The sequence below is a fragment of the Urocampus carinirostris genome, chromosome 6, assembly GCF_059441175.1.
Source record: "Urocampus carinirostris isolate Australia breed hairy pipefish chromosome 6, RoL_Ucar_1.0, whole genome shotgun sequence".
NCBI classification, from domain to species: Eukaryota; Metazoa; Chordata; class Actinopteri; order Syngnathiformes; family Syngnathidae; genus Urocampus; species Urocampus carinirostris.
This window is the reverse complement of record NC_142354.1, coordinates 16,345,154-16,366,258: the sequence shown is the minus strand read 5'-3', so window position 1 is coordinate 16,366,258 and position 21,105 is coordinate 16,345,154. Positions and strand designations below refer to the sequence as shown.

Sequence of the window (21,105 nt, the reverse complement as noted above, 5' to 3'; positions counted from 1 at the left end):
GAAAAAATATGAGGGAAAAGTTACAGACAAATTTAGAACTGATTTAATTCTCTCTAAACTACACATTTATTGTAATTTGACACCGATGTTTCCAGAGTGCTGGTTAACATAAAATGCGACCTAAAAAATCCGCTTGACCACGTGTTTCACTACATTTTCTTTTTCCTAGTATTTATCTAATAATAATTGAAAAAAAATTATATTAAAAAAAAGTTATCCATTTCGATAGATCAAAGAAACTTGCATCTATTGTTTGGATTAAAACCAAAAGAAGCATGCTAAAAAAAAACTGGCTGAGTAAAGCAGGCGCTTTAAAACCACTGACCAATCAAAAACGAGAAAACGTGGAAGGCGGGTCGTCATCTGTAAACTGGCGTGGCGTTCCTCCAATCAAATGCCACATGCGTCGTTATTGTCCAATCGAGTGCCGAGTTGAGCTTGTGCCACCAACGAGAGTGGTTTTCAAGCGGCTCCCACAGAAAAAGCGGAGACGGGCAGACATCATTTTTCTCTCGGCGCCACTGGACTAGTATCTTCGACGACGAAGACAATAACGCGAAAACTAAGGAAATAACTCTCAAATTAACCAAACTCGTCGTTAAAGTAGACATGGCGGACACAGCTGTTGACACCACCGCAACTGCAGAGGTTACAGCCAAGGTGCGTTTCATTCATTTTATACCCACGCCAACTCGACGTTTTTCTTTTGATATAATACGCTTAAAAAGTTAGTAGTATTAACTACATATTCTCATTTTACAATTAGGGGACTAAAACGGTTTTCCAGTTCCCGTATTTAAAAATGTGTTTAAAATGATAAATTCGACGCCTACTTCGAAAAGGGGTTGTTCTTGTGTAATGTAAAGCGGTGTATAACATTTTGAAATGAAAAGAAAGCGTTTCTGAGTGTTTTAAATTTGCTTTTCTAATGGCGAACATGGACAAAAGCGAGGAGAAGAAAGCAGCCGGTGCTTTTTGCGGTGGGCGGGAAAAGCACGACGAGACCTTTCCATGTCTAGTGCGCATGCGCGGCAAGAACGAAGCGAAAACTCCCCGTTTATTTTGTCTCGCTTGTCGAATAAAATGTCACTGTCTAGGAAGCACTCTTTATCTTGAATATGAATTTGAGCTCAGATATTATAAAGACGACATTTTAAGCGTGTCTTGCTTTTTAGGAGCTGAAAGAGAAGAAAGAAGTTGAAGTGGAAGAAAAGAAGGCAGACAACGGGGACGCACCTGCTAATGGAACTGTGAGTCGGGATGCGTCGTTCGTGAACAAAGCGGCCCTATGTACCTACTCTTGGAAGGGAGCCTTTTTTTCACTTGCGATTGGCCAACCAGCATTGTTTCGGGGATTCTGTGTTGTTAGTCGTCCTTTATTCTCTTTTTATTTTACCATATTCAATTTTCTTTCTCTCTCACTCCTTATATTTTCCCTTGCTTTATCTCAACTTTTTACTTTTTCCCAGTTTTCCCAGCTCTTATCTCCAAATTACTGTGTCTTTTATTTTTTGTTGCTCTTTGGTCCCTTTTCTTTATGTTCCAAGATTTTTCCTTTCCCTTGCTTATTTATTACTTTTTTTTTCTTTTACCTTTTTCTTTTGTTTACTAGTTTTTACAGCTTTTATCTTGATTTTTCGTGGTTTTCTTTTTGTATTATTTATTTGTATTCCTTTATCTAGGATTTCACTTTTATGTTTATTTTATTTTTCTCTCTCCCTAGCCTTTTATTTTTTTTCTATTTTACTCCTTTATTTTTGCTCTTTTTTAAATTTCCACTATTGTTTCTTGTATTGTTTGTCTTTATTATTTTGCCTTATTTTTGTAAGATCTTCATTTCGTGCTCAATGCTACACAATAATTTGTAATATCTGGATTAAATAAACAAAACAAATCTGAAGAGCCAAAAGGAAAAGTTTTTTTATATAGCAGAGCTATAGTATCTATGAGTTTGTTGGCTTTTTTCGAGAGGATAGAAAGAAAGCGGGGTGCTTTTGTCTTATGCAGAAAAGTCCCTCGTCGTGCAGGTGTCGCCATTCTGCTAAGGCAGCATGCTCTTTGTGTAGAAAATAAATGTCACAGATGTTGGCAAGTAAGAGCTGCGCTGGGGGTGTTTTCCCAGGGACCCTGCTGGTGATTGTGCATAATCCTCTGGAGATCTTAAAGCGCCCCCATACACAGCACTCGTTTTCTTTCAACTTCTTTCCAAGTCTGGGGACTTAAAAATTTGCCTTTTGCTTCTCTAGAATGGTGCGAGTCACAGTGACAAAGTTGAAGACGTTGCAGAGAAAGAAGAGCACAAAAATGGAGATGGTATGTATTTACCTTTTAATAACCTCTTGATTCAAATTCATTTCCTGGTATCTGACCTCAATACCTTGCTATTCCGGCTTGATTTAATGAAACTAAAGTAAACTTGGTTGTTTTTTTTTTCCCTTCCCTTTTTAGCAGAGAAAGCCGAGGAAGAGGCGCCCCCTGCTGAGGAGACGGATGCACAGCCTGTGAAGCGTGCTGCCGAGGAAGAGGAGGTAAGTCACGTGTGCAGTCTTCAAGTCGCTGTATTTTTGTTATACCAACCCCTCTCCCCACTTAAAAAAACGAGGTATCGTAATTATGTAAACAAACTCACCAGGATATCATGAATATTTCCAAGTTTTTGTAGAAAAAAATATTCCAATTATTTTCATGATTTAAACCTCTGTTAATGCGCCCTCCCCCCTCCCAGAACTTGAATTCAATTTCACATTTTGATTTCAGTGTCACTTTGGCTCTTGTTTACGTTAATAAACATTTGTTTATCAACTTTGTTTACAGCCAATATCAGTTTATCATTATTGAAAGTCTTTTTCCCCTTTTTAATCCCAGTGAGATGTTTGCAAAGACACTAGATTTTACAAACTGGTAATTGAATGTGCCCCACCTCAAAAAATATCTTGGTTTGATCTAGCTTTTGTTTAGAAATTATTCAATCGTCATTGTTTAACAAAAAATAATTACACTGAAAAGTATCACATTTATGTTCTGTGCACAACAACCTTGGGTGTCCTGAAGGCGCTTCTAAATGTATTACTGCTAATTTTGAGAAACTCAATTCAACCTTTTTTTGAATTTAACACAAACATATTCTACTTTATATTATAATAATATATTCTAAAACATTTTCAGATTTCTTAAAAATGAGTGTTCAACTCATGTTGGTATATCATCCTATAATTGTTTCTCAAGGTATCTGTATAAAAATGGTTCAATTTCACAGGTTTTCAAATCAACTAAGAAGAAATAATATTTCATATAATTTCAATTACCTCTATCAAAAACCTGTTATACCCTAAATATGAAACGCTGATGGACATTCCCCATATTTTTCATCCAATCCTGCATTTGAATTACTGGTACTATGGCAGTTTTACATTTCATTAGATTGTTTCTAATTGTTGCTGCTTTTCATTTTAGGAGAAAGCAGAGACCAAAAAACAAAAGACGGAAGAGAACGGAGACTCGAAAGAGGGTGAAGTGGAGGCTTAAAAAAATAGCGTTTCGTATGCAGCTCAGTCCTACTGGTCAACATGGTGTTGTAGAGCTTGTGCTTTTTTGACTTTTTTTTTTTTTTTGGTCTTTTTTTATTTCCCCTCCACTCCGTGTTCTTTCATTGCTCCGGAGTTGTGAAACATTGTGGCCCTCTTCTCATTTTCCTTTTTTTACCAGATGTTATTTATTGGCCTTTTGAAATGAGCATTTTTTTATGTGAGCGCAAATTGGGGCCATGCTGCGAGAAGAGTTGATTTAGCATTTCCTTGCTTCTGTTTGTACGCACAACCTCTATCAAGTCAGCTCCGACCAGCCGATTGCTCAAACGTTCAGGCAGCTGCTCACGTTCAAGTCAAGGACCAAAGATAAGTTTTAAGCAGGGGATAATAAGAGTAATAACAGAAATTTTGTTGACGCGTCATCTTTCGTTAGGTGTTTTAAGCCGCTCGTCTGTTCCCGGCCGCCCTGTAAGCATAACAGATGGTGCTAGTGATTAAAAAGGGCCCGCACGCCGCTGCCATTTTGTTAAAGACGGGCTTTCTCGTTTTCGGCACCGTCGGTCGATTAACCCCTCTTAAATCTTACCGCTTTGGTCTCGTTCGTCACGTATGCATTCCATGCAAGTTTGTACCATTTAAATGTTTTGGTTTTTGTCATTTTCTTACGGAGTTTACATTTATGGCTGGGTTAACCCGCTTTTTGTGTCCAAGACTGCCTCTCTCCAAACAACCAGCTGAGACATCTGGTTACTTCAGCCAACTGCTTTGTATATTCTCAAACAAATAAAATGTCTTTTTACTTAATTGTCTGAGGTTCGTTGTGAATAACACCCATTTTTGCTCACCAGTGTGTATGCTGTGTTAGTCCAGTGACAAATCAGGGGTCTTAACTCAAGTTGCTCGGGTGCCGCTGGCGCTATGGTCTGGGTAAGGCAAATTGAAGCCACATACTCGTAGAGCCTTCGTGATAATTCATTACCTCGACTACGCCACCATGTGGACAGAAAATGTAAAACATGCGTTTGTAAAATAAGCTCCGGATCCCTTCTTTTTTTTTTTTTTTTTTTTTTAACATTCGGAGAGTATTAAAGTTTGACCCTTATGGATTTATAGAGTTACTTTGTGCTTATGCAACATGTGAAAAATGAGTTGAATTAGGTGCTTATTCATTTTATTATTTCCAAAGCCTTTGAAACCTCTTCGGTTTCTTTTCTGCAAAACGGGCCGAGGTTCATGAACTAATTCAAATACCGGCACACGCTTCAGAGGTGCACAGTACTGGGCAATATCAAGTTTTCACCAAAACGTGGAAGTTTCCAACCATTTTCATAATTATCTACACAAAATTATTCATATGGAAATCAACCAGTGACAAAATAAATCTGGGCTGCATTAGCATGACACAAGACCGCTAAATGTTGCTGTACTGCATTGTGCAATTGAATACGAGTGCTAAATAGCCCAAGGCAGAAAACTACAAGGACTCTGACCAAAGTGCAACATTTTTCTTCCAATTTTTTTTATGCCCAGCCTATTCCAAAGAAAGGAAAGAAAATAGGATGAAAATGGAAAGGAGAAAAGGGGTATTTAAGAAAAAAGGGAAGAAGGCAAGATAAAAGGTAATAAGATAAAATCACGGTGCAGCTCCCTGTAGGTGAGTCTCTTCATGTAAAATTCATTTTTCTCCACATACGAGTATCTAATCAAGCACGTTTACATAATCATTTATTATTGGTTATTTTTTTAAATGAATGTTCATCTCATCAGCCGTACTGCTTACCCTCATTAGGGTCGCAGGGGGGCTGGAGCCCATCCCAGCCACCTGTGGGCAGGGGACACCCTGAACTGGTTTCCAGCCAATCGCAGGGCACACAGGGACAGACAACGCATTCGCTCATTCACACCTAGGGACAATTTGGACCGGCCAATTCACCTGAAATGCATGTTTTTGGAACGTGGGAGGAAACCGGAGTGCCCGGAGGAAACCCACGCAAGCACGGGGAGAACATACAAACTCCGCACAGGAAGTCTGGAGCTGGATTTGAACCCACGACAGGTTCCCATGACATGAACTGGCCGCACAAGCGCTAACCACTGTCCCGCCGTGCTGCCCTAAATGAATGTTGTTTTTTTTTAAATAAAATTTTCCGACCACTCGGAGGCGCTAAGTCAGTGGTTTCCAATATTTTACAACTTTGGGCCTACTTTTTGATGCTCATTAGCCCAAAGGGCACTCCGTTTGAAGTAGGGTTAAAACGACTCTGTCAACCACAAAAAAAATCATTTTACTAGAAAATCACAATGACCCAGCTCAGGTGAGTTATTTTCAGAACATGTCCACGAGCACCTAAGCTTTCCTTTTTGGGAGAAGCCTGGTGCCCACAGGCACCACGTTGGGTACCTCTGCTCTAACTAATACACACGGTTCCCTCAAACTTATGTATTTAGACTGGGGCCTCCAACAATCATTAAAACGGGGGACAAAGTTGAGAAAAGTAATCGCTAACAAACCCAAGAGGCTATTGTAACAATGTTTATTAAAAAGCAAGCTGCTTTGAGTGTGTACAATACAGTCAAATATTGACATTCTGCGGTGGCAGCAGGAACTCAATGGTTGCTTCTACTTATTGTTCGGTCCTTAGGACATTTGCCCGGGTTTTAAAAAGTGAAGAAAAAAAAACCTTTTTAAGACTTATTTCAAAGTGATCTTTCCTGCTGGCTTTAAGGGACCCAAAAGAGTCTATGGCGCTCAGTGTTGTCCACCTCGAGTGAAGGCAGATGGGGTCTCTTTGAGATCTTCTCAAGGTAGATGTTCACACCCCCGTTTCAACTTCTCCTCTTCCTGTTAATGACAAGAACGGCGGTTGTTATCACACCGGCCGGCCAGTCAAGAGGTCCGTACGGGTGCTTGAAATCCTTGAAAAGTGCTTGAGTTTGAATGCGTTTTTAAGGTGTGAAAAGTGCTTGGATTTTGGATGAAATGCTTGAAAATGTTGCCATGTTTCTAAATTAGTCTACTTATAAATGACGCCAACAATGTTCTCTGGTGGCATTGCATTTCTTCTTCTTTGTGATTAACGGCAGCTGGTATTAGTGTGGTATTGTCAGGTCAAGTCAACTCACGTTTATTTGTATAGCCCTTAATCACAAAGAGTCTAAAAGGGCTGCACAGACCAAAGACTATTAAGACACCATCCCCTGATCTAAAACCTACATGAGGGCAAATAATCCACATATATTGTCAACATAAAATATAGGTTATTCATATGCTATAGAATAGAAGTGTGTTTTAAGCTTAGATTTAAACATTTCCACTGAGGTTGCAGATCGAATCTTCTCTTGCCCGATGAAGTGTCATCGCCCCCTACGGACAGGTGCATGCTACACCCAAACGGGGCACTATGAAATGTGTATTAGTGAAAAAAACTACGTATCAATTACAGACATTTATTATGGATCATGTTAAAAATCAAGGTAGTGTTTCCCAGTGGTAAATTGTAATGGGAAGAACTTCCTGCAACTGAAAATGTAAGCTACATACTATGGTCATTCTCGAGGAGAAATTTGTCCCAAAAATATTTACACGAGTATTGTTCAAATCGACAATTACATTTGAGATTAACTCAAGATCTTAAAATCATATGTCTTGAGGAATGCACATGCAGGATTAATGATCGGATATGTCAGGGGTGTCCAAACTTTTTAGGAAGCGGGCCAGATTTGGTCAGCGAAAAATGTGTGCGAGTCAACGATTCAGCCTGACATTCTTTTGAACTATCTCGAAGAAATTCCCCTTTTGTGAAACGTTTGCTTGGCGATCAGCAACCTCGTAGCTCGCCTTTGTAGCATTTTCATTTGACCAGCAGGGTCTCGTCCTAAAGCGCTGCTGTGCCGTTGAATCAGCTCCAGGTGCTTCACCTTTTCACAGCATCTGTTTTCAGTTAGATTTTTGTAGTCTCTTTTCCTTTTTTTATTGACAGTCGCTATCATTATGATTTTTTTAAATTTGGTACAAATGTATTTTATACTGCAGTCAAGATTACTGGTGGGCCAAATGTTAATAATTTGAGGACAAAGACCGCGGGACAGAAAAAATTTGATCACGGTCCGAACTTCGGACATGCCTGTCACATGTAAACCGCAGATATATTTGTGGCTCTGCAAAATACATGATTCGCATCACATTTCTTCTTTTATGGTACTTGAAAAATTGGCTTTGAAAGTCCTTAAAAAGGATTGGAATTGGACTTAATGCAGCGTCGCGTTTCTAAAAGTGAGAGCAGAAAACTTGGGGTGTGAGGGTCCTGGACAGACACCCAGTGTTGAGATAAACCCGTTACAAAGGAAGCCGGTAGTGCACAGGTGTCAAACGTGCGGCCCGTGAGCCGGATCAGGCCCGCCAACCGATTAGATAACGCGCGAGACAATGCTGAGAGAAGTGCAAGAGAAACATGAGCTGTAGTTTTAAATATGTCCACTTGATGTCACCAAAGCCAGGTCCACTCGCAAAACAATTGGAGATCTCTGGCTCTCTTTCACTCTCTGTCTTCTTTTCTCTCTCTCTGACTCTCTCTTTGTTTATTGGTTTCTTTCTCTCTTTTTTCTCTCTTTTTTTCTCTCTCTTTGTTGTCTCTCTTCTTTTCTATCTCTCGTCTTTCTCTCCTTTTTATCTCTTTTTTCTTTCTCTCTCTTTTTTATCTCTCTCCTTATTTCGCACTTGCTTTTCTCTCTCTCTTTTCTCACTTTTTTCTCTCTCTTTACAGTCTCTCCTTTTATTTTTTCTCTCTTCTTTTCCTCTCTCTCTCTTCCCTTTCTCTCTCTTTGTAACCCCTCTTTTCTCTCTTCTTTCTGTATTATTTTTCTCCTTTTTTCTTGATCTGTTTTCTTTCTCTCCTTGTTTTCTCTTCTTTTCTCTTTTTCTCTCAATCCCTCTCTTCTTTTTCTCTCTTTTCTCAATCCGTTTTCTTTTCTCCCTCAATCTGTCTCTTTTCTCTCCCTTTTCTTTTTTATCTCTCTCTTTTTCCTCTTTTAATCCCTCTTCCCCTCTTTCTCCCTTCCTCGCTCTTCCTCTCTCTTTTTCTCTGTCCGTCTCTCTCCCTGTCCCTCTCTCTTCTTTACCCTCTCTCACTCTGTCTCTCCCTCTCTCTCTCTTTCTATCCCTGTCGCTCTCTCTTTTCTTTTTTCTCTTTCTCTTAAATCTACTCGACTTGCCCTTTCTAAGGGCAAATCATTAGAAACAACATCCTCTTACTGTTACACCAAAACATCAGTTATCACCAGAAAGTTTATATATGTATATATATATATATATATATATATATATATATATATATATTCAAAGTACAACTGATTACAGTTACGGGGGCGCTGTCTCGAGCACGGAATACGGGGACTGAATTTTTCATCATGGAGATACTCTCCCAAACCTGTATACTCGCATCCAAGCCAAATTTGAAACTATCAAACAAAATATTGAGATTGGGGTCAGGTTTTATGACCATATTCGGTTGTGTGTCTCCAGTAGCAAATGTGAGGGGGCGTGGCTTAGACAGGAACAACAAACCAACTCAATTATTGGGGTGGACGTGATCACATAATAGAGTTGTGTTGAATTTTGGTCTTTTTATAGGTAACATTATTTTTGCTAGGCATCATGCCTCGAGAAAAAAAAGAAACCGTCTTGGACAGTACCCAGATATGAAGAAGGAAATCTTTAAGTGGAGTGAAGCCCTATGACAAAATGGATATGGAGTGTCTTGGCTAAGCGTTGATTTGGGAAGTTCTCGAGAATGAAAAAGTATGGCAGGGGTTTCCAACAATTTTCAAGGTGAGAGCTACTTTTTGTTACTAATTAGCACAAAGGGCACCTACTTTGATATGAATTTCTAGAATAGCAACTTAGCTAGATGGCTTGCGAAATAGCTCAAATGTAGCTTGATGGCCGGATGGAAAGCTAAAAAAAAGTTAGCGAGCAAGCTAGAAAGGAGGCCAAAATTTAGCTTAATAACGCTCAAAAAATAGAAAATGGTAGCTAGATAGCTTGCTAAATGGTTAAAAATATAGGAAGATGGCTCGCGACAACGCTAGAAAATTAGCCAGATAGCTAGCTAAAAAAACAGCACTTTTTTTGCTCATTAGTTTTATAAAAAACATAAATTGGAATTTAGTTTTTTATATTTGCTGTAAGATAAAACAATAAATTGCTTAAAACATAGACTCTCATTCTCTTTTCTTTCTAATATCTTAAAAATAATTATGAATACTTCATTTTTTATTTGTCCATGAAGCCCATGAATGGAAATTTATTTATTTGAATTCTTTAAATAACAATAGATCGTGTTATTACTGTGTTGTTACTATGTTATTACTATACTATATAAATGGATGATTTTACGAGAAAATCACAATGACCCAGAACTGGCGAGCTGTTTTCAGAACAGGTCCGTGGGCACCTCAACTGTCCTTAGGGGGCACCATGTTGGAGACCCCTGGTGTATATTATTTCTTTTATTGTATAGCTTTTAAAGCAGTTTGAAGGGGCCGGCTTAATTATTTATTATTTACGGTAATCTGTAACAAGCTAGTTACTTTCAGAGTAATGCGCTACTTTTGGGTGTCAGTAATCTGGGAGGAGGGGGGTAACAGAGAAACTTGTTAAATCGAGTAACTAGTAACTGTAACTGCAGTTTTTTAGTAATGCGCCTAACACTGGAAACATCCAAGTGTGTGTTGCTATGCAGATGTAAATCAAAGACACGGCAGTTCATGCGAGACGGCCAATCAAAAGAAAGCAAAATGTCGTGTATGGACTTAGTCAATGGGTGGGGGGGGCAACCGGTGACCCTAATGAAAAGGACTATAGAAAAAGGATGGATGGAAGGGAACTGACCTGGATACACGAAAGCTGCCGCTTTAGATAAAACTACGCTTTTTGAATCGCACGCAAACTATTTTTGCCACACTAATTGGATACTATTCCATTTTACATTTACTAAATTATTCATTAAATTACATATAGTAACAAGGTTCATTATTTTCCAAAGTGTAATGACAAAAATGAAGCTATCTTATATTCTAGATTCCTTGCACACCAACTGAAATATTATAGTTCTTTTTGTTTTAATATAAATTATTTTGGCATACCGCTCATGAAAACCCTAAATTCCATCCATCCGTCCATCTACACCGCTTATCCTAAGTTGGGTCACGGGGGTGCTGGAGCCCATCCCAACTATCTTTGGGCAGTGGGCAGGGAACACCCTGAACTGGTTGCCAGCCAGTTGCAGGGCACAACCTAAATTCCTACCTCCAAAAATTAGCATATCATTAAAAGTGCTGGTTGGGGGCAAATTTCGCATATCCTTCGGAAACCAAGGTGGAAGAGTCTGGAGGAAGACTAGGGAGAAGGAAATGCCAAAATGCCTGAAGTCCAGAGTCGAGTAACCACCGTCAGTGATGGTCTGGGGCGCCATGTCAGCTGCTGGTGTTGGTGCAATTGGTTTTATCAAGGACAAGTCAATGGAGCTTGCTATCAGGAGATTTTGGAGCTCTTCATCTTTCTATCTGCTGAAAAGCTGTATGGACGTGAAGATGCTATTTTCCAGCACGACCTGGCACTGGCACCAAAACCACTAGTCAATGGTTTACTGACTATGGTGTTACTGTTCTCAATTGGCCTGCTAACTACCCAGACCTGAACCCTATAGAGTATCTGTGGGATCATGTGAAGAGGAAGATGAGAGACACCAGACCCAGAACTGAGTTTAAGGCCACTATCTAAGCATCCTGGACCTTCATAACACCTCAGCAGAGCATCAGGCTGATTGCCTCCATGTCAGGCCACATCGAATCAGTCTTTTCTGCAAAAGGATTCCCGACCAAGTATGGAGTGCATTACTGAACACAGTTATTTGAAGGTTGACTTATTTTGAAAATTAAAACCACTTTTTTTATTGGTCGGATGAACTATGCTTATTCTTTGAGATAGGGATTTTTGTTTTTTCCTTACTATTTTTGCCAAAACTATCAATATTAAAACCACAAAAGGCTTAAACTACTTCAGTTGTGTGTAATGAATCTAAAATATATAAAAGCCTAATGTTTATCGGTATGTTACAGAAAATAATGAACATTATCACAATATGCAAATTTTTTAAGGACAGCCCAAATATTAGCGCAAGCTAGCTGTAAACACTGTTGGTGATTAGTTGGGCTGGCTACGCCAGCCCAAGTATTAGCAATGAGAGGTTGATGCTATGCTTATTTATGCTAGCTGTAAAAACTGTTGGTGACAAGTTGGGCTGGCGCAGCCAGCCCAAGTATTAGTGCAAGCTAGCTGTAAACACTGTCGGCAATGCTAACTTCTTCATAGTAAAAAATTTTGGTAATGGCTATATTTTAACGACTTCATATTAACAAATTCTGCTAATGGCCTCATGTTAATGAGTTATACTAACAGATACATTCTAAAAAGGGATGCTAACGGCTTAATGCTAACTTTTTCATGCTAAAACATTTTGGTAATGTCTATATTTTAACGAATTCATATTTACAAATTATGCTAATGGCCTCTTGTTGGTGGGTTATGCTAACATATACATGCTAAAAAGTGATGCTAACGGCTAAATGCTAACTGCTTCATGCTAAAAATTTTGGTAATGGCTATATTTTAACGACTTCATTCTCACACATTATCCTAGTGGCCTCATGTTGATGAGTTATGCTAACGGTTACATGCTAAAAAGTGATGCTAACGGCTAAATGCTAACTTATTCATGCTAAAATTTTTTGGTAATGGCAATATTTTAACGACTTCATATTTAAAAATTATGCTAATGGCCTCATGTCTTTTGCATTTTTTTACCTACAGAAAATAAAAAATAAAACTTAAAAAAAATTAATAATAATATGAAAATAAATCAATCAGTACTCCGTGATCCGATAGAACTGCTCTTAAAGGGATAGTGTGTATTATTTTGAGCCTCCTAGTTGTAAAAATAAACAAAATAATTAGCAAAAATACACGAGTTATCATATAAATGTGCATCTTTTTGTTTTATAATATGAACCTCACCTCAACCAGAAAACCTAGCTACATGCACCCAAAGCAGTGATTCTTTGCGAGCTTTGTGATGCTCTACAAAATGCTAAAGTCAATGCAAATGTATAATGCCTGTGTAGTTGACCCCTATGAAATCGTCTTTGCTCGTGCTCTACAGTGCATGAGAGGTAAGATCTTAAGCCCGAGTCCAACCCAAATTTCGGGCCAAAAATGTCAATCATTACGTTCGGGCCTGGACTCTCGATTGTCAATGTGCTTTGAAATAAATAAATAAATACAAAATGAAACTTTTAGCAGTGAATGCGTAATAACATCAGATCAAACTACTTGGCTGGGCCTACTCAAACTGAGAAAATATTGCATAGTATTCATTTTAACATAGACTGGACGTCAGCTCTCTTACACCTTTGTGAGAGGTCGACCGATTATCGGACAGACCGATTATCAGCACCGATATTTGTGAATTTGGCGGGTACCGGTATGGGCCTTTTTTCCCCATTTGACAGGCAGATTATTAAGTCTCATGCAGCCAAGACTCTCTCTCTCTCTCTCTCTCTCTCTCTCTCTCTCTCTCTCTCTCTCTCTCTCTCTCTCTCTCTCTCTCTCTCTAATGAAGTCCGACCCCCCTATCGACTGGGACGGAGCCACTGAAGCAGGAAAGGGGGGACGATAAAAAAAATAAGTGTTTGCAATTAATAGATAGCGTAAAGGTGTAGCTAACTTATTTGAGAGAGTTGTGTTTATGCAGAGACCGATTCACTAGCTCTTATCATAACATGGGTTTGTCAATCAAGTGTGTCTGTTTCAGATTAAGAGAGAGAGAAAGTGAGAGTGAGAGAACATAAAAAGCACGCTTAACCTAAAGCGGAAGCGATGAGCTCTTATCATAACATTAGTTCGTCAATCTGGCTCTAAAACTCAATGCCTAAACTTTTCGATTTGCACGCTCCGTTGAAATTCCAATGCATTTTTGGTTTTAAGTATATTTAAGTCTTGTTGGGTGTATTGTATTTGATTTCTTTAGGCTATTGTAAAACATTTCAGGGAGCTATTTTAGTTTTGATGTACCTTTATACGAATTGCTGCTAAACCTAATTTTATTTCCTGCACTTTTAGTTTTTGGTTTATGTGAAAAATTTGTCATGTTGGTTTAGTTTGAAATTGAAATTTATTTACAATAAAAGGTTTCAGAAAGCTGCTAAAGTTTTATTTGAATTCATATCAAACTCCCTTAGTTTCTTTTTGCATTATTACAAATTACTTAGGCCAAATTTTAAGCTTCTACAGCAAATGAATATCAGTTATTGGCCTTCTCTTAATACTAATAATTGGTAATGGTATCAGCCCTGAAAAACCCATCGGTCGATCCCTAACCTTTACTGCTCTCTAGCGGCAGGAAGGATCACTTTGTTTGTATTTAGTAAAACAATCATAACTTATGAATTTAACTGATGGAATCTTCCAATGGACCGCATTCGTCCCGTGGTCATATGTTTGACATGCCTGGTTTATCCAAGCTTGTTTAACTTTGATTTCGAGTTTTCACACAATAAAATACGAAATTTCAGCTTTTCTTCGGGCTCGGTCCCGCATACCAAGTTAAATTGTCGGGTTCGGGTTGGGTCGGGCTTTAATACCCGCGGGCCTGGTGAGGTCGGGCTGGATTTTTCAGGCCTGATCTTACCTCTACAGCGCGTGGCAGGATGCGTGATTATCAGGACGCAGTTAAATTTGCGCCAGCAGAGGCTGCGTCAGGCTTTCGGCAGGCTCACCCTCCGCGACGGGCAGCTGGTACACGACGCAGAGGGAGGAGTACGCGCAGCCCACAAACGACATCAGGCTGGAGAAGTACATCACGCCCTGGGCGCCGCCCACCAGGGAGGTCAGGGGCCCCATGGCTACCGAGACCAGGATCTGCGCCAGGAAGTACTGGCAGCTCAGCAACGAGATGTCCACTCCCATCCCGCGCCGGGTGCCCTCCTCGGATGAGCCGCAGAACTGAAATGTGGAGGAACACGCGATTATTGGGGTATTTTCATCAACCCAATTCATGGATTTGTTTGTTGGTGTTTTTTTATTTAGACAAAGCACAAAAACAACAACAGTGACTGATTACTGGGTTTGTACATTTTTATTGTGGCCACATTCAAGCACTTTCAAGGGCAGTTTTTCAATTTTTCCATCAATTTTACCGTCAAAGGAAGAAATCAAAAGCAGGTTTCTTTTGTCGTGGTTGACTTTGATGACTAAAATAAAGTCACTTTCTTGCTGCTAGCACATATTTTGCGCTATTTTGAGCTGTTCACTTCTAGTCAAGTCAAGTTACATGTATTTGTATAGCCCTTAATCACAAAATGTCTCAAAGGATTGCACAGGTTACAATGACATCCATCCCCTGATCTCAAACCGACATGCAGGCAAGGAAAAACTCAAAACCTCGAGATGGGGCCTCATAAGTGGTAATCCCTCTTCCAGGATGACCAGGGTGCAATATATTCATCCAGATTTTCCTTTTGCAATTTTGTGCTTTGTTAAGCGTGTTATCAAGCATGCGACTGTCATGTTGAGGCCAATTGTCCAGCCCATGCTCACGTATCCCCCGTCCACCAATCTATTATCTGCCCCGCTTATCTTCAGTAGGGTCGCGGGGATGCTGGAGCCCATCCCAGCCATCTTCGGGCAGTGGGCAGGTGACACCCTCCTGAACTGGTTGCTAGCCAGTCGCAGGGCAAGGTTGCAATAGATTTAGTGAAATGATCCATCATCATTTTGTGTCAATAGGATGCTATAAACAACAATGCATGCGCAGTTTTGATACATCACAGAAGAATTCCATGGGTATTGGGTAAAAATTGAGTTCAATACGGAGGACAAAAAAAGTATTGTTTGTATAAAAAGCAGAAAAATGAGCCAATTTTGGACTCATTTTAATGATATTGATTCCTCTGAACCAGAGTGTATTCAATCTTTAAATTCTAGAGACTGCTGAGCTTTTGCTTTTGTACGTATAATATTTTGTGCGTGTTTATCAGAGGTTTGGTGTCTAAATTTGTTATAATAAAAATGTAAATTTGTTATTTTTTTTGCATTTTATCATTTATTTATATATATGCTCTGAAAAAGCTGAACCGATTTTCGTGAAAATGTACACAGTTGTACTTTAAGCCTTCGCGGGCAGCTTTAGCTAGGTTTTGTGTCAAGGAACCCCACTAAATGCTAACAAAATTGACAAACATGTGTTTTCACGTGGTCTGATTTTGTGGGGTCTCTAACGCCATCTGGCAGCCAAGTTAGGTACTGCAGTCCCGGCCAACGAAAACTCCCAGCAGCCTAATCTTCTATCCATTTTGCTTTTAATACATCAACATTTACCCAAAGGGGATAAGCTGAAGCCAAAGTTTTTAAGTATTTACCCCTATTCCGTTTTATTCTTTGCAGGGAAGATTTTTCAAAATCCGAACAAGAAAATACAATTTTACCCCATAAAAGGAAAGTTAGAAAACAAAAGAATGACAATTCAAACTAAATTATTTCTGGCATACCGTATAATAACAAAAGAAACTCTAACCTTCTTCAATATATTCACCTAAATGCCGTGACTTGTTCTCAAAAACGGCTCTGAACATTGACAAAATGTTACTTAATCAAATATTTGACCCCGATCTGTCCTTTGAAACACGCGTTAAAAATATTACTAGTACAGCTTTTTTCCATCTTCAGAATATTGCTAAAATACGCCCTATGCTGTCTTAGTCGGATGCGGAGATTATAATTCACGCGTTTGTTACCTTCCGTCTCGATTACTGTGATGCACTACACTCCGGTCTTCCGAAGTCCAAAATCAAGAGCCTTTAGCTGGTACAAAATGCTGCAGCAATGCTTTTAACTAAGACAAGAAAGTTGGATCACATGACCCCAATTTTACCTAACCTGCATTGCCTTCCTGTTAGCTTAAGATGTGATTTTAAGGTTTTGTCGGTACTATACAAAATCATGCATGGACTTGATCCCTCATGTCTTTCAGATTTAATTTCCCCCTATATTCTACTAGTGATCCCAAGAGCCAAGAAGAAATCCACAAGTTCAAGAGCGTTCTCCATTCGGGCCCCGGTGCTGTGGAATGCTTTTCCCGCTGAGATTCGATCTGCAACCTCAGTGGAAATGTTTAAATCTAAGCTTGAAACACACTTCTATTCTATAGCATATGAATAACCTACATATATTTTTTGTTGACAACATCTGTGTCATAATAGTCTGTAGTTTGCAATAGTCTGTGGTCTTTGCAGCCCTTTGAGACTCTTTGTGATTAAGGGCTATCCAAATAAACATGACTTGACTTAAGGTACATCCAGTTTTCAAGTTCATAATCTAAATCACCCCATATATACCTTTTCGGGTAGCACCATGGCTTTTCAATCTTGAATGACAATATTAAACCTTGAATTTATACATCCGACTTAGATGATGAGTGTCAGTCATTCTGAGAAACTTTAATGTTCTCTATTGGAACATTACCCATCTTTATTTTTAATTCAATGTATTTTTTAGACTTCCCAAATACCATAACTTGATACATTTATTGATAAATTACCAATAAATTATCTTATCATTATCTTAATTATTTTTTTAGAGTACGAGGATGTAAGGACGTGCAAGTATCAATACCAGGTTTTTGTATCAGTGCGAATACAGTACCAGTGGTCTTTTAGTGGCTATTTAACAATTGGGATCCTGAAATTAAATGACCATTTATGCAATATTGAGAGAAAATACTTTGTTGATACAAAGGTATTTCCTTAGAAATATATGACATATTATGTTTAGGAATTAAATGTGATGCACTAATGATATCAGTATGTATGCATGAATGCATGAATGAAAACTTTATTTCGAACATTATGAATAAAAACAGGACAAAAACAATGACTCAACAACAAAAATAATGTTAACATAACATGTTCGAAAAGGGGTAGTAAGAAGCAGACGCCTATTTTCCCTACCCCTTCATCTTCCCTATTAATTACATTTAACAGATAGCTCCTCTTTTGTGTCTAATATAACAAAATCTCACGAATATACATATTACAGAGGTAGGATTTTAATTACAATAATAACGATAGTCACATATTTTATACACTAATCATCGTAGTACCCATGTATTAACGTTATAATGCTACTAGTCACTAAATATCATTGTGACACCAATGATAATAACAACAATAGCAATAATATTAATAACAGTTTTGATATAATAATAGTAACAATAACAACAAGGTTAACTATGGTTGTAAACGCAGTAATTCCAATCTCTAGTATCACTCATACGCCATTTTCTTCATCTCTGTATTCTGCCATGTTTTTTTGTATTTATATTTGAATACGTGAATAGTTGGACATTGTTTGATCTCATCTTGTAAATTGTTGACTCCGCACACAGACACACACATACTTTTCCTGGTGGTTCTCACCTTTGGGATTTTGAATTTATGACATCCCCTTAAGTTATAACTTCCCTCTTTCTGTGGAATTATTTATGGATGTTTTCTGGCACAATGTTTTTGTTGACCTTAAATAGCAGTTGTGAAGTGAAAAATTTTACTAAATCATCCGATTTTCATTATTTGGACTGCAGGAATGAAATATTAGTATGATCCCGATATCCTACCCCGTGTATGGTTCTAATTGCACGTTTTTGGAGGATAAAAAGGGGCTGTAGTGAATTTATTGCCCCGGACTTCTGCACAATATGTTATGTATGGCGGAACTATCGATATAAGGTATCAATAGCGATGACTAATCAAGATTTGTGCTTTGTATGGGTATTGATAAATGTGATATCAAATATTTCCCAAAAAAAGGAACTCTCAAAATGACTACACGAGATTACAAATGCAATCCCAGTACTGACCTGAGGGCTTTGGTAGTACTCACATAGCAATGAGTAAGGCAGCGTGCATAGCGAAGAGAAAAGCACCCCGTAGGTGACGCACAAGGACAGCACCACGTAGAGGTTGGTGGACAAGGTGGCAAGACCCGTACCAAGTCCGAACGCCAGGTAGGCAAAAAAGTAGAGTGTGCGCAAGGAGAACCGCTCCTCCAATTTCTCCAATATGGCTGAAATGAAATCATAGCATAAAGCAGGGATCACCAACCATTTTCAAGATGAGATATGAAGATACTGACTGGGAAGAGCTACTGGTTTTATATCCACTTGAGGAACTTCTATAACTCCCGTGTTATTTTCGATTGTTCTCGATTGTTCTCAGCTCAGGGATGCTGCTGGAAATGTGAATTTCCCTTCGGGGATGAACAAAGTATCTATCTATCTATCTATCTATCTATCTATCTATCTATGTTGTTAAAATGTCGCGAGAATGTTGTTATTATCATGAATGTGGTTAAATAGGTTCAAACTATCACAAAAATATCTAAAAAGCAGCAGTGGGTGGTTATAGCTAAATCCTGTCACGGTTGCCATGGCGCCCAATTGGCTCCGCCCGTGTGGCGCCAGCTGCGGCTCCTTGACAGATTTAAGCTCAGTGCCTTCACTCACCCTTTGTCAGTACGTCAATGAACCTCTGCTCCCGCAAGACGTGGGTTTAGACTCTGTCCGATTTCCTGTTTGCGATCCCTGTCAGGTATTGTTCCCGTCTATTTTGTCCTGTTCGATATCGATCTGCAGTTTCTTTCCCGTCTAGTTTGTCCTGTTTAATTTCAAAATCTAGTTTTGATATCAAGCCTGTCTGTCCCGTCCTGTCCGGCATCGACCCCATCTTCTGCCCAACAATCGCCGAATCACTAGCGTTAGGGTCAAGGTGCATGACTGCCCCATTTCCCATAAAATAAAAGCTTGTGTGAGAATTGACACGCATTTGGGTTCTCCTTCTGTTCCAGTTCTTGACAAATCCGATACCTCGGCAATACATTAGGAAAACCATAACATAAGCCAATCCATTTTTTCTCGTTTACATTTACTGCATGAAAAAAGGAAGAGTTTTATTGCCTTTTTGTCTATACGCAGACCATTTCACCCGATTGATTTTGAAATACTCAAAATATACAGATGAATTATAAAAATTTAAATAAAATTACGAACAAAGCACCAACCCGGTGGCCTAAGGTTTGGGTGCCCGCCCCGGGACTTGGAAGTCACAGGTTCAAACTTTGGCCGAGTCGTACCTAAGACAACGTTGGTACTCTTTGCCCTCCTGTTTGATGATCAGCATTGGAGGTTGGATTGGTTTGGTCACCTAATAACTCGTAAAAATCAGCAAAAATGGCAAAAACAAAACAAACAAACAAACCATAAAAAAAAGCCCTAGCTGAAGTAAATTTGATTGTGTCCTGAACTGTTATAGATAACGCCGTTCAAGCACTAAACTTGATCATTTACATTGTTGTCAGAACCAGAACAGGAGGAGGACCCAGATGCGTAACGTTTCTCACACACACTTTATTTTACGGGAATGGGGCAGTCGTGCACATTAACACAAATGCGAGTGATTCGGCGATCGCTGGGCGGAAGAAGTAAAGCAGAAGTCTGGCGTGGATCAACAGGAAACCAGAGGCCGACGAGATTGATACCAGTTACACAAGCAGATACTGGACAGATGGGGTCGATACCGGACAGGACAGGACAGGACACACAGGATTGATATCAGATACAGGAGACTGGAAACAGATGTCAGACAGGACGAGACAAACAGGATCAATACTAGACACTGGAGACTGGGGTTCGATATCAAACAGGACGAGATAGGGACGATATCCGATGCTGGAGATTGTAGCAAGTTATCAGACAGGGCGAAACAGACGGGATCGATACCAGACACTGGAGTCCGATATCAAACAGGATGAGATAGACGGGAACAATACCAGACACTGGAGATTGTAGCAAGGTGTCAGACAGGACGAGACACACGGGATCAATAACAAACACTGGAGACTGGAGTTAGATATCAAACAGGACGAGAGAGACGGGATCGATACTGGACAGGATACACAAGCAGGATACCGGACAGAGTGACCTTAAATAGGAGGGAAGTGTCACGGGGCGTGGTGGCGTGGAAGGTGACCGGACCAGAACGGAGGCAGGAGGCATGAAGGGAGAACTCAAATGCGTTGACGATCCATAGGTTTTATTTAATAAAATAAAAGTCGCCCAATACTCCGAGGCAAAACAGAACAATACAGAGTTCCTCCGGCACGAACTCAACAGGACATGGCATAACAGACTAATACATGACAAGGCATAACAGACTAAAACAGGACAAGCATAACAGACCGGGATTGTGTATAAGAGTAGTAATGAACCCGCAACCGCAGAGCCCACCATGCAGCCTTAAATACAGACCCACCATTAGTGAAAATGCTTTCAGCTGTTGCCCAGGGGGCGGGGCAGACTGGTCACCAAGGCGACCGTGACAGAGCCCCCCTCTTAAGGGACAGCTCCCGAGGTCCCAAAAAAGAAAAAATTACAACCTCACGCCCCGGAATGGTTCGACGCTCACGATTGGG

The 21,105-nt window shown here is 39.5% G+C and overlaps 2 protein-coding genes across 4 annotated transcripts in view; one reads left to right on the top strand and one right to left on the bottom strand.

Annotated features, from left to right (window-relative positions):
* The first annotated feature begins 443 nt into the window (after nucleotides 1-443).
* Nucleotides 444-4,331, top strand: LOC148363946 (uncharacterized). Its single transcript, XM_088338059.1, has 5 exons — nucleotides 444-660; nucleotides 1,176-1,250; nucleotides 2,247-2,313; nucleotides 2,449-2,528; nucleotides 3,454-4,331. Exons 1-5 carry the CDS (start codon nucleotides 610-612, stop codon nucleotides 3,523-3,525), a joined length of 345 nt encoding a protein of 114 aa, XP_088194185.1. The 5' UTR covers nucleotides 444-609; the 3' UTR covers nucleotides 3,526-4,331.
* A 1,716-nt stretch (nucleotides 4,332-6,047) lies between these two features.
* slc45a1 (solute carrier family 45 member 1) overlaps nucleotides 6,048-21,105 on the bottom strand; it is a 30,918-nt gene continuing 15,860 nt past the window's right edge. For 2 of the 3 annotated variants that reach the window (XM_088338056.1, XM_088338057.1), the window contains exons 9-11: nucleotides 18,497-18,702; nucleotides 14,273-14,586; nucleotides 6,048-6,369 (exon numbers count right to left, since the gene is read on the bottom strand). In XM_088338056.1, the coding sequence (XP_088194182.1) occupies nucleotides 14,314-14,586; nucleotides 18,497-18,702 (479 nt within the window). In that variant the 3' untranslated portion in view covers nucleotides 6,048-6,369; nucleotides 14,273-14,313. The remainder of the gene's footprint in view (nucleotides 6,370-14,272; nucleotides 14,587-18,496; nucleotides 18,703-21,105) is intronic. The other variant, XM_088338058.1, reaches the window with a different exon arrangement.

Excerpts from the sequence above, each read along its gene's own strand:
- LOC148363946 (XM_088338059.1), top strand. The coding sequence starts at position 610 with ATGGCGGACACAGCTGTTGACACCACCGCAACTGCAGAGGTTACAGCC. Across the intron at positions 661-1,175 it reads CTGCAGAGGTTACAGCCAAG|GAGCTGAAAGAGAAGAAAGA; the intron begins GTGCGTTTCATT and ends CTTGCTTTTTAG. Across the intron at positions 2,529-3,453 it reads GTGCTGCCGAGGAAGAGGAG|GAGAAAGCAGAGACCAAAAA; the intron begins GTAAGTCACGTG and ends TTTTCATTTTAG.